The sequence below is a fragment of the Ptychodera flava genome, assembly GCF_041260155.1.
Source record: "Ptychodera flava strain L36383 chromosome 3 unlocalized genomic scaffold, AS_Pfla_20210202 Scaffold_25__1_contigs__length_14229661_pilon, whole genome shotgun sequence".
NCBI classification, from domain to species: domain Eukaryota; kingdom Metazoa; phylum Hemichordata; class Enteropneusta; family Ptychoderidae; genus Ptychodera; species Ptychodera flava.
In genome coordinates, this window is record NW_027248279.1 from 5,851,533 (window position 1) to 5,868,665 (window position 17,133).

General features: G+C 35.9%; 1 protein-coding gene across 1 annotated transcript in view; it reads left to right on the forward strand.

Annotated features, from left to right (window-relative positions):
• Nucleotides 1–17,133, forward strand: part of LOC139125224 (putative ankyrin repeat protein RF_0381) — a 51,557-nt gene that overhangs the window by 16,091 nt on the left and 18,333 nt on the right. Inside the window, exons 6-8 of the mRNA XM_070691322.1 lie at nucleotides 6,799–6,912; nucleotides 8,375–8,518; nucleotides 9,205–9,291. Of these exons, the coding sequence (XP_070547423.1) occupies nucleotides 6,799–6,912; nucleotides 8,375–8,518; nucleotides 9,205–9,291 (345 nt within the window). The remainder of the gene's footprint in view (nucleotides 1–6,798; nucleotides 6,913–8,374; nucleotides 8,519–9,204; nucleotides 9,292–17,133) is intronic.

Below are 17,133 nucleotides of genomic sequence, written 5' to 3' on the forward strand. Positions count from 1 at the left end.
AGACTGGAAAACATCCTAATCAGTCATTGGTGTGTCCACAAATTCTCACCAGTAGTGCCTGAACCTTGATATTCTAACCATTTATAGCTGAGACTATGAAGCATTCAGATTAGACAAAATGCATTTTTGCAGCAACACTTTCTACACTTTCGAAGCCACAAAACAAATATAATTTAAAAAAAGGCAAGGTCAACCATCATTTCACTTAACAATATTTTACGACATTGCTGATGGTTAGTACCCGTATAGTGAAGAAATTTACAAGTGATCTATCACTTCACAGGTAACTTGGTAGACTTGAAAAGTGATAAGTTATTTCACTTCAGTGGCATATTAGCTGAAAATTGAACAGAAATGCATTTTTGTCAAGTCCGTGGTTCAAGTCGGTGACTATGTACCGGTAAAATAAAGTCATACGTCATTTCAGCAAGTAATAATGCATTAATGTTAAAAGCTTTCACTAAATGACAGCAATTCCATCCTATAGTCTATGTTGCATGCACTTGTGTGAAGTGAAAATCTAACTATAGGGTAGTGGATTAGCACATGCTTGGAAGTTGGAGTGAACATGATTGGCAGTACATTTCTCCCAGTAACTCCTCTGCGTCGAGTTCAGAAAATAAAGGTTTGATACCTTACAGTCTAGTAACTTGTTTGTGTTATGTGATATGGCAATGCTGACATAAGTCTCTTGTTTAGAGTTCAGTTTACCTACTTTATATATCTCTTAATATAATTTCCAGACCACAATTATTACCTAGGCTTTTAAGTGTGCTTATTTTGAATTTGAATTAAATTTATTTCACCAGATGAAAATATATATACATGTCAAGTAAGTAAACTTATCAAAAATCTGGTGAGGTCACGGAAATAGTTCGATCAGAACTAGTCTAGTCCGTGACCCAGACAACTTAGTATACATATACACAAGTATGTAACTGCGAAAGACATATAAATAAATGTACAAGACTTGCACTAATCTGTAACTGTACATATAATTGAAAAATGATATTTACATTAAATATAACTGAAAAGTAATAATTATACAAGAAAATCATGCAAAAACTGTTCAATGGTTAGAAGGTGAGTTTTTAAGATAGTTTTGAACGTATATCTGTTTGTTGTATTTTTTATGTAGTTAGGTAGAGAATTCAAGTTGCTGGTGGCTGCATATTTTACATCGTGTTTACTTTGTGAAAGGTTGACTTTGGGTAAAGGAAAGTTGTCTTGAGTAGCGAATCGGGTTGGGTAGTCATGCGGTATGGTCTGTAAATAACGACTTTTATCTTGAGCAAATCGGTTATTTAGTAAATCAAAGGTAAAAAGACAAGTATGGAGTTTACAGAGTTTGTGGACGTCTAAAATACCAAGTTTCTTAAATAAAGGACCGGTATGAGCGTTAAAATCGGAAAAAGTGATGAGAAGTGTAATTTTCTTCTGTAACAAAAGTATTGGCTCCAGGAAAGTCGAGAAAGTGTTACCCCAGATTTCGATACAACAAGTTATGTGTGGAAGAATGAGCGAGTTGTATAACAGTAAGAGAATAGATTTAGGCACATACATGTAATGTCGGAGATGTGAAATGATTCCTATTTTGGGGGCAATAGCTTTAACGACTTTTTGGATATGTAATTTCCAATTAATGTTTTGATCAAGTGTAACCCCCAGATAAGTTGCCAATGACACATTCTCAATTTGATGGTTTTCAATGTATAAATTACCTGCTAAATTCACTGTTTTACGCTGGGTTTTGATAATCATGTAGTTTGTTTCTCGACATTCATATAGTTTAGATATTAGAGTTGAAAAATAAGCTTCTGTAAAACTAATGTCAAGTCGGCAGATCAGCATAATACTGACAAAGACTGATGAGCAACATCAATCTGGTAATCAACAGCAGTAAGGGTACAAATTGACCATACAACTATAGGAATAGCATTGCAGTTTTAGTAGCATTATTTGAGTGATTGAGTATTATGGATAGTTATGAAGATCTAATACATGGCAATAAGAGCTATATTTCCCATTGGCCACCTCAAAGAGCTTTGCGTAACCAGAAATACATCATTTTTAAGATTTTTTGTATTCAAAGACACACCGTCTATTCATCATCATGTGCTGTCCATGACATACTGTAAACAAAAGAAGAAGAGCAATCCTGGAAAATATAAACTGTGACAATGAACAACCCAAAACAACCAACACACAAAAATCACTTACCGGTATAAAACTCAAGCTGGACATTCCTTGCAGTTCAGATTTCCAGTGGTAACAGGTTCAACAAAGATGGCATGCATATTACAAACACTCTCTGTCCCTAAGCCTCACTATAGTGACCGAGGTAGAATAACATATAAATTCTGTGCCTAATGTAGCTATCTAGCTTGAACATACTGCTTGATCAGCTCCAGCAATGACACCAGTCCAGATCTCTTCATTAATTTTAAAGTAATCAACATATGTGCTTCAGCAGGCATTCAATGTAATCAACTACCATAGGTGACATGATAAAACTTGCAAGATTGACTAACTTAACATACCACAGCATTTTGAAGAGATTGAAGATGGTAGCTGGACTTTGTTAATCCATGGAGGGTTCCAATTGCTAATGTTAATTTTTTATGAAGTGAACATGCTTGGTCGTAGATTTGCACATGTGTGGAGTGAATGTGATCAGCAGCTAGTTTATCACACATACATATAACTCACGACTCACGACTTCACAGTCAGAAAGAAACAATTAAGAGACTAATTGTAAGTCAAGATGGTGACCTGATATTTTTGATTTCCATAGAGAAATCTATTACAATAATCTAGCTGAGTTGTTACAAATACATGGATAAGTTTCCAAGTAGTGTCTTTACCCAGAGGTTTACAGACCCTGTCAATTGTATAGAACTAGATGTAGCCATTTCTGCAAAGTTCTTTATGTGATCAGACAATGAGCTGTTTCAGTACAAGATCACACCGAGATGATAACAGATTTACATAAGACAAATATCACAGTCACTGATTCTCAGGCTATGTTGTTCCATTGCATTGGATTTAACATATGAGGGAAAAATGGACAACTTCTAATCATGTTTTGTCATTGTTCAGAATTAATTTATCTAAATATATCCATCCATGGAATCAATCCCCAACGTGTATTTGCACATCATTTGGCTGCTGAAAATTGACGTACTCTAGACGGCCGAGGGAAATGGTAATTGTTTCAGTTCATGGGAGGCCTTGAGTGGCAATAAAGTTTTTCATACCGGTATATGCTCTGCAAAAGTGTATGGTTAAAAGTCCACTGGATGAGGGTTTTTTGCTGGCCCAGTGGTGTCCATATTTCTTCACAAAGTGAAAGGAAATGACATCAGCATATTGAATGATGTCCTTGTTACCTAGCTGGCTCTTCTTGAGGCTTGTAGCTCTGATCATTGTTGCCTGACTGGCTGGTGACTTATCAAGACTGAAGATGACTCTTTGTTCATCATTCATGGTAACTCATGAACTATTTGCCAGGAAAATAAACTTTGGACAAAAGACCTTCTGACTTCATTTTTTGAGTCATTGTTAGTAGCCACAATTTTTTTCCTGTCAAATGACTTATTCTAGTGGATTGCAATACACAATGAGCATATCACTCCTGCCACCAATGGGGTTCATCTGCAGGATGGTGTATCACTGTAGAATTGTGCGCAGTTCAAACATGAAGTCAGTATAATACACATGGTGTAAAATTGACATCATCTGTTAGTAATTATAGAGTGGTAGATTACAAGCACTGTCATTGGCCACTTTGACCCTAACATCAGTATTACCAAGTGTGATAGCCTTTTTAATTAGGAAGCATTTTATTAGCCCCACGGACACCGTCGGGGGGGGGGGGGGGGACTTACAGGTTTGGTCCGTGCGTGCGTCCGTGCGTCCGTCCGTCCGTCCGTTCACGCAGATATCTCAGAGATGCCTGGAGCGATTTCATTCAAACTTGGTACAAGGATTACTTCATATGTCATACAGATGCACGTCGATTTGTTTTGTGATACGATCCAATATGGCTGCCAGGCGGCCATTTTATTACGATTTTTTAGCTACTATAGACTATAGTCTATAGAAGCTATTGGGATGGGTATCCGTCCGGCGTCCGTCGTCAGTCTGTATGTATGTATGTATGTATGTATGTATGTATGTATGTATGTATGTCCGTTTGTGAGGCGTCCGTCCACTCAAATATCTTGAGAACCGCAGTACTTGCTGATTTGATATTTGTTGTGTAGATGAAAAATATGATTTTGAGAAACTGTTTTTTTTTAATTTTTTGATATTGTTGAAAATAGGCAAATTAATGCCAAAAAAGTTTTTTTTGGTAAAAATTTTCTTCTTCATAACCCCTGATCAGACAGCTTTGTTATTTGGTATACAGGTCCCTAGGGATAACCCAACTTAGATTTGTTCAAATTGTGATGAAATATGCAAATGTGTATTTTTAAGGATTTTTTTTGTCATTTTTGGTCAAAATTTGACTTACATTGTATGTAATTCTTGTACTGTATAAACCCTATCAATTCACCCAGAAAAAATAATTAATATGATTTTAAATAATTGAATTAACTAGGAAATCATCAAAGCCAAAATAATTTTAGTGTGGAATTATCAGAAAGTTCAACTTTTTTTGACAGTTCGTAGTGAAATGCTTACCATCTTGGAGGATTAAAACATGTAAAGGCAACTTTCCTGAATCCCAACTTTGATATATTCTGAACCACCATTTATGTTATCTAAAAGAAATTGCTCATAATAGTTTGTCATTATAGGGTGGTCAAATAAATAGAGATAGAGAAAGTTCTAATTTCCATTTACGGTTGACTTGGTAAGGATAAAATAAGATTACTTTTTGAGGAAAAAAATAGAGTGGTCAATTAAAAGAGTGGTCAAAGTGATAGGGTTTTTATGGTAAAGCTGGGCTGTAAGATTCCTTGTGCTATTTATAGCAATTATGCAATCTGTGTAAACAGTGAAATGAAAGTGTAACATGATTCCTTATAATGCTTTTGATGACCTTGAACTTCTTAAGTTACAAACATTTGTCTCTTCAGTGTACTTTCTCTGAGTATGTACAGTCTCAACTTATTCAACTGAACTTACTTACAATGTTAATTTGAAAGTTAAAATGTGCTTGGTTAATAGGATGAAAATAAAAGATAACCAGCTCAAGATTCTTTATAACCTGACAGATATGCTGTTTTATTATGACGTAAATCTTGATTTAAGCAAGTCTTGTTTACTTTAATTAGAATGTAATTAACTCTCGTTTATTTGCTATTATAGACTAATATAGTCTGATGAAATATGCAAATCTGTATTTTTACGGAATTTTTTTCCATTTTTGGTCAGGCTATCCTGAAATGAGCTATCAAAGATATCCACCTTCATCAATACATGTGTCACAAAAGGTTATTCTCTACATAACACAGCAGAGCTCTGTCAACTGTTGAGTCGCTTGTTTTTTCAAAACCGCTGGTCAGACAGCTTTAATATTTGGTTTACATGTCCCTAGGATGACTTTAGTGAGATAATTTCATACAGTCAGGAAATACTTAATTTTGTATCCATGTCTATAGTAGCTTCAGGGACTTTGGCCCTATGTTTTAAATTATAGTATATTAGTACTTCAAACAGATTAACAGTAATCGTGATGTCAACCCATAATTTTACTTCATCATAAAGACTGTAATTCTGCCAATTTTTTTTAATTTTTCAGTCATTTTATAAATTTGCACTGCACATGATGATTGAACAAATTGCAATGTTTGAATTTGTAAACTCAAAGAATAAAAATCCTTTCGTCACAGATTAAATTATTTTTTGAAAAGAAATTTACTCTTAAACACTTTTAGCATATATTCTTTAGACGGTCATGTATTTCAAGGAAAATATGCCTATTAAAAACAGTAATTTCTTCACTTTCAATTTTTTTTCAATACTATGACAATTATCAGCCATGAGGTTTTACAAACACAAGACCAGATAAGTGTTTTTCATCATTTCCTCAGGACTCTTTGGAAAATCCATTAAAAACAGTTAAAAGTGACTTAAAATGATCACTTGGTATACATTTAATTTACAGATGCCAGGTTGTGTATTTCACATGCACTCAGGTCAGTAGGGAAGTGCGTCATTACTATTTTGGACTGTTAATTCTTATTTCTGAATTATTTAACTTTTTTCCACATTGAACTATGTTTAGGCAGTTTATACTGTAGCTTAGAATGTTTTTGATTGATGTATTTAATCATCTTTTGGGTTCTTTGGGTCCATATCCCACCTCATGCCCCTACATCATCAACTATTTACCAACAACTCCATGCCAACAACCAATTACCTGACCTGGCCGCACATTAGAGAAGGTACAGCGTCATTGACAGTTTTTATAAGTTGAGATGGTGAGACAAAGTGTTCCAAGAGGGAAATGGAGAAAGAAAACATTTGTTTAGAAAATGCCAATCATGAACTTAAAAGATCATGCCAATCCATTGTATAAGTACCGTCAACCATTTCGTATACACCAGTGTTTTCAGATTGTGCATTCTCTTGTACAGAGAAAAAATGCATCCATATTCATAGGAGGTACTGTGTACTGCTGTTTCACAATGCATGAACATGTGAAAACAATACAAATGTTAACCCTTTGCACCCTGACCCCCTAGTACCCTATGACATCATGCGGACATTTTGTCCAATTGGGGTTCAAAGTATTAATAAATAATGTCAAAAAAGCTTATTAACTTGCCTTTCTTTCATTGTTTATAGCTGCTGCAAACACCTCTTCACATTGCTGTGAAGGGAAATAATACCAATGCTGTTAAATATCTGATTGAACAGAACGCTGATGTTGATAAAAGACAGAAGGACCTCAGTTACCGTGTGAGTGTTATGCTTCCCTATCATAAATGTTATTACCTGTAACAGTTGTGTAGCTGGTAACAACACAGTATTTAGAATAACTCTCTTCTATCTCCACAATAACAACATGATCACCAGGTTTGTAGATTCCATGCAAAGTCAAGTGAATGTACAAACTGTTTGTAGTCCTAGAACAAGTAAATAAAAATGATCAATCTATTGTAAGTCAATACTTGGTAAGGTCATTCTCCCCCAGTATTTTTGCTAGCAAGTACACATACACACCTCTTTTTCTCAACTGAATAGATCATTATATCAAATTGAGAATATCAGTATACGAATAGTTAACATTTCTTCTTCAATTCATTTTGTACATGACCTGTTGATAGCTTATTAGGCATATAATAATAATAATAATAATAATAATAATAATAATAATAATAATAATAATAATTTATTTCACCATAAGAAATGTTTAACATTTCATGAAAATGACTGTATGTACAATTGGTGGGGACCATGAAATATAGTTCAGCAGAACTAATCTTCCTTCATGGCCCCAACAAAATATATGAAATAAATAATTTTATATAATGAAGGTATTTAGAGTTGCAAAAATATTATACATGTAGAACAAAATAGGTGCATACTCTGATACTAAATACATAAAGAAATAACTTCAAAAAATAATCGGCATTGGTGAGGATACGAGCATACGAGTGAACATGCTGCTGTTATCAATTGTTCAGTGGCCAATGCATCACTGTTTAACTTGGTCACAGAATGTTTATAACATCAATAAAAACTTGTGATTTCGTTTACAATGCAATCTCTTTATGCTTTGCTGATTTGATTTGTATCCAAATTGATTTGTTAAGACTGTATTTCATAGGTTGTTTTTCCTTCACCCATTGAGGGTGCATGTGATATTTGTCAAAGTTGGCAGAACCTTCACAATATCTGTACATTCAAACAAATGGTCGTTAACTCTACATGATACCTAAGTTACTGGCAGTAGACACTTCAGATATAAGAGTAGGATATCTGTGTATGTACCTTCTAGCAAAATATTACAGTAACTATAATTAGATAAAAAGATAGATACATAGTTGTCTTGATAGCATAATAATCAGCTTACAGACCTTAACTCCCAGTGTCTGTTGCATCATTATCCAATACATATTCATGTACACTTTAATCACAGACATTTTATATAAAATTCATCTATTATTTTATTTTTTGATTCATTAGTCTTCATTTTCATGCTCTCAGCAATACAGAGCAATTAACTGATAATTCACCCATTTTCATGTAATATATAAGTATAAGATTGAAATATGTACACAAGTTTATTCACTCTAAGATTCTTCTATCTAGAAACTAGGCTAAACTAATCCCGGAATTGTACATGTACTTTTGAAGAAACGATGAATTTACAAAAAGAGCAATTTAACATTGATGTGTGTTACCTTATCAACCCTAGGATGACTGGGGCGGCTGGTCACCTCTGTACATTGCTGTGAGGAATGGATTTATGGACCTGGTTGACCTTATGGTTTCTAAAACAGCAGACATCGATATGGGATTCCATGGAACTAGGGAAGAAGATTATGATGGATATTGGAGGGTAAGAACTACAGTATAGTGATAAATTACATAATTATGATGCCCTGCTCAGTTGCATGTATATATTGCACTTGCCTATAGTAATGACATAGAAATTCACAGTGGTAAAATGTAGCAAGATGTGACTTTGAACCTTGATCTAGTAATATCGAGACTGTAATAGGAAAATTACACATTTCCTTTTTCGAACTCGCTGATGTAATGCAATGATTGTCATCAGCATTTGAACTTTGTGAAATATCTCTTAAGGCATATTTGTTTTGTAAAAGCCTTTGTTGAAATCTTATCCCAATTTGGATCTTGTATATTCATCAGGGTAAATAACCTACTCAATAAGTGCTGAGTTTGTAATATTATTAATAGATGCAGTACCTGGTATATGACCCTACATGTATTTCTTAAATTCGTCTTAAATGCATATGGAAACTGTTGAACACAAACTTTTGCAGGAACGGTCATGAATTTTTGGCAGTTTGAAGTTAAAGACGCAACTGTTACAATGGTTCACTTGTTTCGACAGTTAACGCATTGTGACAGTTTAGACATGATATTATCATCCAGTGACACTCTTGTATGCGTGTGTACATTACAATTTATGAAGTTTTATAGAGTCCTACAGACCAAACTTCTTTAGATTGAACCCACAGTAAACTCAGATTCATCTTAACCAATCTGTTTTGACCTTAGCTCACCTGTTTGGGATATGCTGTGAAAAGTGGAAACCATGACATGGCAAAATGTCTGTTGGAGAAAGGCGCCAATGTCAACTATGGAGTAAGTATCCTAACAAAACAGAGGATATACTGTGACTGGTGTCAAATCGGTTCCCAAAGGTTTATTTCATGATTGATGAATTCATTCTGTTCAGTCTCTTACATACTATTATCATATTAATATTGTTATAAAATGTATTTAGTGGACTACATGCAATGTATCCTTTTAGTACATAGGGTGGCTGTTACTGAATTATCGTCAAAGAGTTCAGAACGGACAGAGAAGAGTGTCATAGTTATTGTTATGGAAACGCAAGGCAAAGCACATCGCTGCTTCGAGATCATGTGAATCATGTCATTGTTGTTTCAGCATTTTCTAAAAATTCATTACAGCCAGTCCAGCCCATATTTTACAGGGTTTCTATACATTGAACAGATATATAGATTTCTGTAGCATGGTTTCTTCTCACTTCATGAACCCTAACAACAAGCTTGGTCAAAAATAATTACTGGGGATTTATGCTTTTAAACAGTGATCCTGATCTTTACATTTTTCTGTTAACATGAATGATGCTTAGATTGTTTGCCGTACCATTTTTAGCTCGCGTGTTCACACATGGGGCTAATGTCATAGTCTGTCTGTCTTTCCGTGTGTGTGTTCGTGTGTGCATGCGTCAGTGTCTGTGTGTGTCTGTCTGCCTGTCTGTTTACACGAAAACTCAAAAGTGCCTGAACGGATTCAAGTTAGATTTAGTAGACAGGTACATGTACCATATGCTACTTGCAAGAACTGATTAGATTTTGGTTAGTGTGGCTTGCATATTAATGAAGTTATGCAATATCATTTTATTTTCATATTTCCCTATGGAGACAGTAATGACAGTGTCGACATAAATCAAGAAATACTGCACAAAATTCATGAAACTTTTTCACAGATGACAATCTCAGAACATTATGGTGATACTGTGAGTGTTTTGTCAATTATCTGATCAATTATATGATTTGCATATTTAAAGGGATAGAAGCGGTAACTTTGATCATTTTTTCTGCACGACCATAATAAAAACCAAGCTAGATTATATCTGTCCCACCCTAATTGTCGTTTGACAAGGAAATACCGGTAAGTCGAAACGAACACCCGATTGTGAATAACGAATGGTAGTAAAACTGTTTGCTGGCCTACCGCTAAGCGAACTTTATGGCGCTTGTGTTTACAAAATGTTAGGGGATGAGGTGGTATGGAGCACAAGGATTGATGATATCACTAACTGTAACAATGGAGACGGAGAGCGTCGTTATGCATATTTATATCCAACTTACGCACATGTGTACCGGTATCTGTTTTAATTGTAATGTACGTCCACTGTTCGTTTGAATCTGGAGTGTTATTTGTTCAAACTCTTTTTTTCTGTCACTTAAGTATGAGAATACTTTTTACCTTTCAAGTGGTGATGCATTAGGTCAGAGTAAAAGAAAGGTAATTTAGGCTGGACCCGGCATTGGCAGTCGATGCATCGTGTACGTGAGCCAGCGCCAGGGCCCGAAACCACGGTCACTGCGTCAAAAAAACCTGAAACGTCGAGCATTTTTTCCACCAACTATTCTTTACCAAAGTTTAAAACCAGTGATGCATAATTCGGTCAGTTTGCTTTGTCATTTATAAGCGAACAAGTCAACTAGTTCAACGTAAAGGTGACGATGCGTTGCTGTACTTCAAGTTAACGGGATCGGAGAAATTACACTCGGGGCTCGCAGACACTAGTTGTGTAGGTACGTTTGATGTTGACCTACACGATCCGCCAGCAAAATTTTGGTGGTATTTGTAGTTGAGTCATTACATTTGCTAACTCTGGTTACGTTTCCTAAATACCAAACCAATAAATTTAAACATGCCACATTGTTTCTTCTACAGCGACCACTACAAGTACAGTGAGCAGTGACAGTTCGCGAGCTCGGACGGGGGGCCCGGGTCACCATCACTAAATAATCCTTCAGTGTACAACCGTCCGCGATGTGTACGGGGTGTTGCATCTGCTTATTTTCCTGAAAGAGTGTTTGCATTTTGGCTAAACAATCACTCTGAAAGGCGCTTTCGTACTTTAGACATTTCCATCGTTAGTATTGCCTATTTCAGTCTATTTTAAATGATTTTTGTTTGTTTGTTTGTTTTTAGGGGGGCATTCTTATAAAAATTTACTTCTGTCATGAGCATCACCAATATCTGATTATGGCAATTACAACACTAGTGTACATGCATGGTTACAGATATAAGATTATTTCGCAAATGAAAAAGACAACATAACTGCAAACTATATGTCATGCGAAGACTTTCTTTACATAAGTGACCAAATTTTACCCAGTTACCCGCAACTTAGCTCTGCGTAGCATGGCTGTGTGTTACCGGCGTTATACGGCCTCCCACCACAGCCCTGTAGACTGCCATAGACAAAACTGTGGGTAGATTCTCGGAAATACGGCGCGCAGTTTCTCTGCAGAAAACGGTCAATTTTGAATCCAAAACTTGCATTGATCTTTGTTTTCGAGCACACTCACCTCACCCAGGTACACGATGTGCTCAGCCGTCCTTGTAAACTTACGCAAAGCCTACTTTTCTCTCTCTATGCGAGGGAAGCATTCGTGGGCGGACGTATAATGCCGGTAACACACAGCCCTGCTACGCAGAGCTACCTGCAACTCAATTTGGTCTCCCACATTTGTAAATTTTCAGTGATTTCGAAATGTTCAAGGGTCTTGACTTTGAAGGCTAACATAAACATTTTACGTCCCATAGCCACACAGTGGTGGACATGTGAATAGGCTTCCTTGTTTAGACATGATAAGGATTGGATATTGCCATACTGTCAGTTATATTTCCAGCTGTCAATGTGAATGACAGATACATTGTTCGGTTGACCCATTGGTCGCTTGGGCTGTGGTGTGGACGCCATGTTGAACCAGAGTTGAACCGTTCGGTACTTCTCTTGCACATGCGTACAAAGTCGATTACGTTGCATTCCGTGTGTCAACATCGTTGAATTTCTGTCTGTTAGAAATTCACTTTGTCAACATTCTTTATCACGAGGAATTGATACACGTTACGTACTGAGGTCAATTAGTAGGTGATTCTTCATGATTCACTATGCTTATTCATGTGAATAGTTCGCAACGTGCAACAAAAATAGTGAAAATATTCTCAAAAGGTACAGCTACCATCCCTTTAATGAACTTTTGTAATTATGAAAATTCCTGCATCAAATGTGATGATACATGCAACACATATTGATCTGATATATAGCTAATTATACTTAGAAGCATTGGGCAGTGTCAAGTTAATAAATAGCTCATTTGCATATTTTATGAAGTTTTGTAATTAGTCATATAACTCAGAAATAAATGCACCAAATTTGATGAAATCTGCTGCAGATACTGATCCGACAGATATCTAACTGTGTTGTAAAGCATTTAGTAGTGTGAAGTTAATTAAGGGTCATTTACATATTTAATGAACTTTGTAATTAGGCATATAACTCTGAAATTACGGCACCCAATTTGGTGAAACCTGCTACAGATATTGATCTGATAAATATCTAATTCTACTGAGAAGCAAGGGGCAGTGTCAAATTAATAAATAGCTCATTTGCATATTTTATGAAGTTTTGTAATTAGTCATGAAACTCCGAAATAAATTGACCAAATTTGATGAAATCTGCTGCAGATACTGATCTGACAGATATCTGACTGTGTTGTAAAGCATTTAGTAGTGTGAAGTGGATTGCACCTGTGGCTTTCAAGGGTGTGCATCGTGCGGACCGAGCTCCTGAACTCGACAGAGAATGTCATTTTTCTTCTGTGAGTTTCGACTTCTTCTAACAAATTTGTTACCAACTGAGTGCAGTGTGTAGGATAGGAGTCACTCTTAGTGCCTGGCGTTGTCGTATTGGTGGTTTTCTACAACCAATTTCTTGGAAAATGGTAGATTTACCGTCCGAATACAACCCACACAGCAAGTGGTCCGAGCAATGGTATTCAGCTATCGATTAGCATGCACGCTAATAATAGCCACGACCATTCTGCTCTTCGGCACAGTTCTCTCTGACGGTATGGTACCATGTATTGGCTATAACGGATGCGGACGGAATGAAATGAACGGTAATAATGAACTATTATTGGACTTTAGCCTAATAACTTGTGCCACACGCATAGTATATGAAAATGGGCCTGTGATGTGAACAAGTACTGTCTTGGTATGTCACGGATATGTTATCGTGCTGATTTATTAATTCTGAGTGGTGATGTAGAATTAAACCCGGGACCAAACCAGTTCATGCAACCAAACAACCAAAGATAATGGAGAGTGTAAGTGTTGGGTTTAGAGAACTACGTAACCGTTTGGTCTCCATAGAGAATGTGACTTATGAGGCAGGTAAAGCTGGCGATAAAAACTATACAATGAAAGACATAATGGAAGAACTAGGTGCTGTAAAATCATCAATTACCACGGAAATTAAATGTCTCTCAGATGAAATTCATACCAAGATAGGCAGGATTGAAACGGAAATGACAGAAGTGAGACTAGAATTACAGCAAGAACGTGAAAAGGTGAAATCGCTGCAAATGGAAAACGCCCATTTCGTGAACGTATCACTAAAGTAGAGACTGAGTCTGACTACGTCTCATCACAACTAAAACGTAACAACATTGTAGTTCACGGCATTGAGGAAGCCGAAAATGGTCATGAAACCTGGGCAGAAAGTGAAGAGAAAGTGAAAACCCTGTTGGAGGACGAACTTGAAATTGACACTGTGGAATTCGAATGAGCACATCGCCTTAACACCCGTTTCAGACCATGGGCAATAATAGTGAAGTGTGTGAGCTTCAAAGACAAGGAACAAGTGCTATCTGCAGCGGCAAAATGGAAAGACACTAATACTCAGTATCGTATTGCCGAAGATTTTACAACAAGAGTCCGCCACATCAGAAAGAATCTATCCAAGTTTTTAAGACAAGCACGCGAGCAAAATAAACGATGTAGACTATCCTATGATAAGATTGTTATTGAAGGCAAAACATATACCTACGACGCATTGAATGACGATATCAAACTTGTTGGGAGCCTAGAAAGAGGTCAGGCCAAGGCCCAAAATTGGCGCATTGTATGACACATAATTATGCATAATAATACCTCTCCAGGTGTTTTAAACATACTTTCACTAAATGTCAGAGGTCTCAAAAACAAATTACATGCCATTGATTTTCATTTTCTTTTATTTCAAGTTATGACATTCTGGGATTTCTTGAAACTTGGCTCGGAATCGAAGAGTTTCCAAATATAGCATGTTATACAGGTTTCAATATGCCCAGACCAAAACGTTGTAAACGTGGACGTAACTCAGGCGGAGTTGCTGTTTACATTCGTAATGAAATTGCACAGGGTGTTACTCAATTGCATTGTCAATGCCAAGATGTTATTGTTTTACTTTTCATAATGATTTCTTTCACTTCAAACCCGCTAAAGATGTAATTTATTTCTGTGTTTATATCCCACCTGAGTACTCCACAACATACAAGGTGCTACCTGAGCAAAACGGCATTGAACTCTTAGAAGACTGTACAGCGGACATTTTGAAAGATTATCCATACGTAAATATAATTTAACCGGAGACTTTAATGCAAGGACGTCATCAGAAAACGATTTTATACTAGATGACTCTGTTGATTATCTGCCAGTAGATTTATACAATTCTGATACACTGACGCTACTTCGTAAATCAAAAGATAAGGTTGTATCAAACTGTGGTAAATCCCTCTTATCTCTGTGTAAAACATTTGATGATCATATTTTAAATGGACGTAAAGAACTGGATATTCCGGGCGAGTTTACATGTTTTACAAATAATGGTTATTATTATTAGTATAGCGTTGTGGATTACATATAATTTCAACCGATCTTGTTACATCTGTGATATCCTTTATAGTACTTGAAAAAGACTTTTCTGATCATTTAGCTATTGTTTCTAAGATTGAACTGCAATCAGATGTATTTCATTTCCCGAACTTTCCCCAAAATGATAGAAATAGTAACAGGGGATAGTCAAATACAAGTGGAAGCCAGAACTGAAGGATGCCTTTGTCAGAACCTCTGAGATATGGGACCTTATTAGGTCTGCAATCGATAGAGCAGATATTAATGATACTGTTAAGTATATTTGTGAAATTTTTCATCATGCTGATAAAGATATGAAAATTAGTTCTAAACAATGTATAAAGTATTACACTCATGTACCTTGGTTTGATATGGAATGCCAACAACTGAAGTCTGCCAAAAACAAGGATTTGCGTAGGTTCCGTATATTGAATAGAGAAAGTGATTTTCAGGATTATAAAGTAAGCAGAAACAAATTTAAATCGGTTGTCAAGAGAAGAAAAAGGCATACCAAGATGAATTGAAACAAAAATTATTGAGTGATGTCAAAACTAATGATTCGATGTGGGCGAGATTTAGACAACTAAAGAGCAAATGTATGGGCCTTGACATTCCGACTGACAAATGGTTTGAGTATTTTCAAAATCTATTCTACTCTATCCCAACTGACACCGAGAACCAAAACCTGACCATTGATGATACAGATAGTGAAAACTACCCAACCCTAAATAATGCTATCACTGAACAAGAAATTCGTAACGCTATACAGAAACTTAAATCTGGTAAAGCCCCAGGTGCAGATGGTCTGTTGGCTGAATTTTTCAAAGTCTCTGATGACATTCTTCTTCCATATCTCGTTCAACTTTTCAATTTAATTTTTGATTCTGGCTGCTTTCCAGAAGGTTGGTCGTTGGGGGTAATAGTTCCTTTTCACAAAGCAGGGGATATAAATAATGTGAAAAAGTATAGAGGCATTACGCTGTTAAGTAATTTTAATAAACCCTTTGCCATTGTTCTGAATGAAAGGCTCACTAATAAGGATGTAAAGTCTTGTGTTAGAGTAGGCAGTCATCATACAGACAACTTTGATTGGTAAAATGGGAGTAAGACAGGGCTGCATTCTAAGTCCGTTTTTATTTGCTATATTTATAAATGAACTGCAGACTATGGTTGAAAACGCAGGGTATATGGGAATTCAGATAACACAAGAATTGAAAGAAGTTTTTTCTTTTATTGTATGCAGATGACATTACACTATTTGCTGATACTGTACTAGGCTTGCAGAGACTTTTGAATGTCCTTAGTCTGTTTGCGGATAAATGTAAAATGACTGTGAATCTCCAAAACAAAACTCATCGTTTTCAGAAATGGCGGTAAACTTAAGAAAATAGAACAGTGGTTTTACAAGGGAATGAAAGTTGAACTTGTATCTTATTATAAATATTTGGGAATTCTATTCTCAAGTCGTAATGTTTGGTATAAGGCTACACAAACTCTTGCAGACCAAACAAAGAAGGCTATTTTTAGCTCCCATAGCCATATGTATATATGGCAATGGAAGCTATTCTTATAGGCTAGGAAAATGTCTGTATGTATGTATGTCTGTATGTCTGTGTGTCTGTATGTCTGTATGTCTGTATGTCTGTATGTCTGTCCGTCAACATCAAAAACTCCAAAACCGCTGTACATTTCATCTTGATATTTGGTGTGTACATGGATGATGGGCTGTAGATCAGATTTTGTTCAAATGAAGTTGTCATTGCCAAAATATGCAAATTAAGTGAAAAAATGTAAAAACAGTCAAAATTGAAAAAACTCAATAACCACTGAGCAGATTACATGAAAAATTAGCATGTAAGTACTTTGGGCTGACATGAAATGATTGTGCGCATCTTGGGTCAGTATCTTGGACTTGCTATTATTCATGAATTTTTTTGTAATTTTCTCCCATTTTTGGTCAAAAATCTCCTGCTCTGAAAC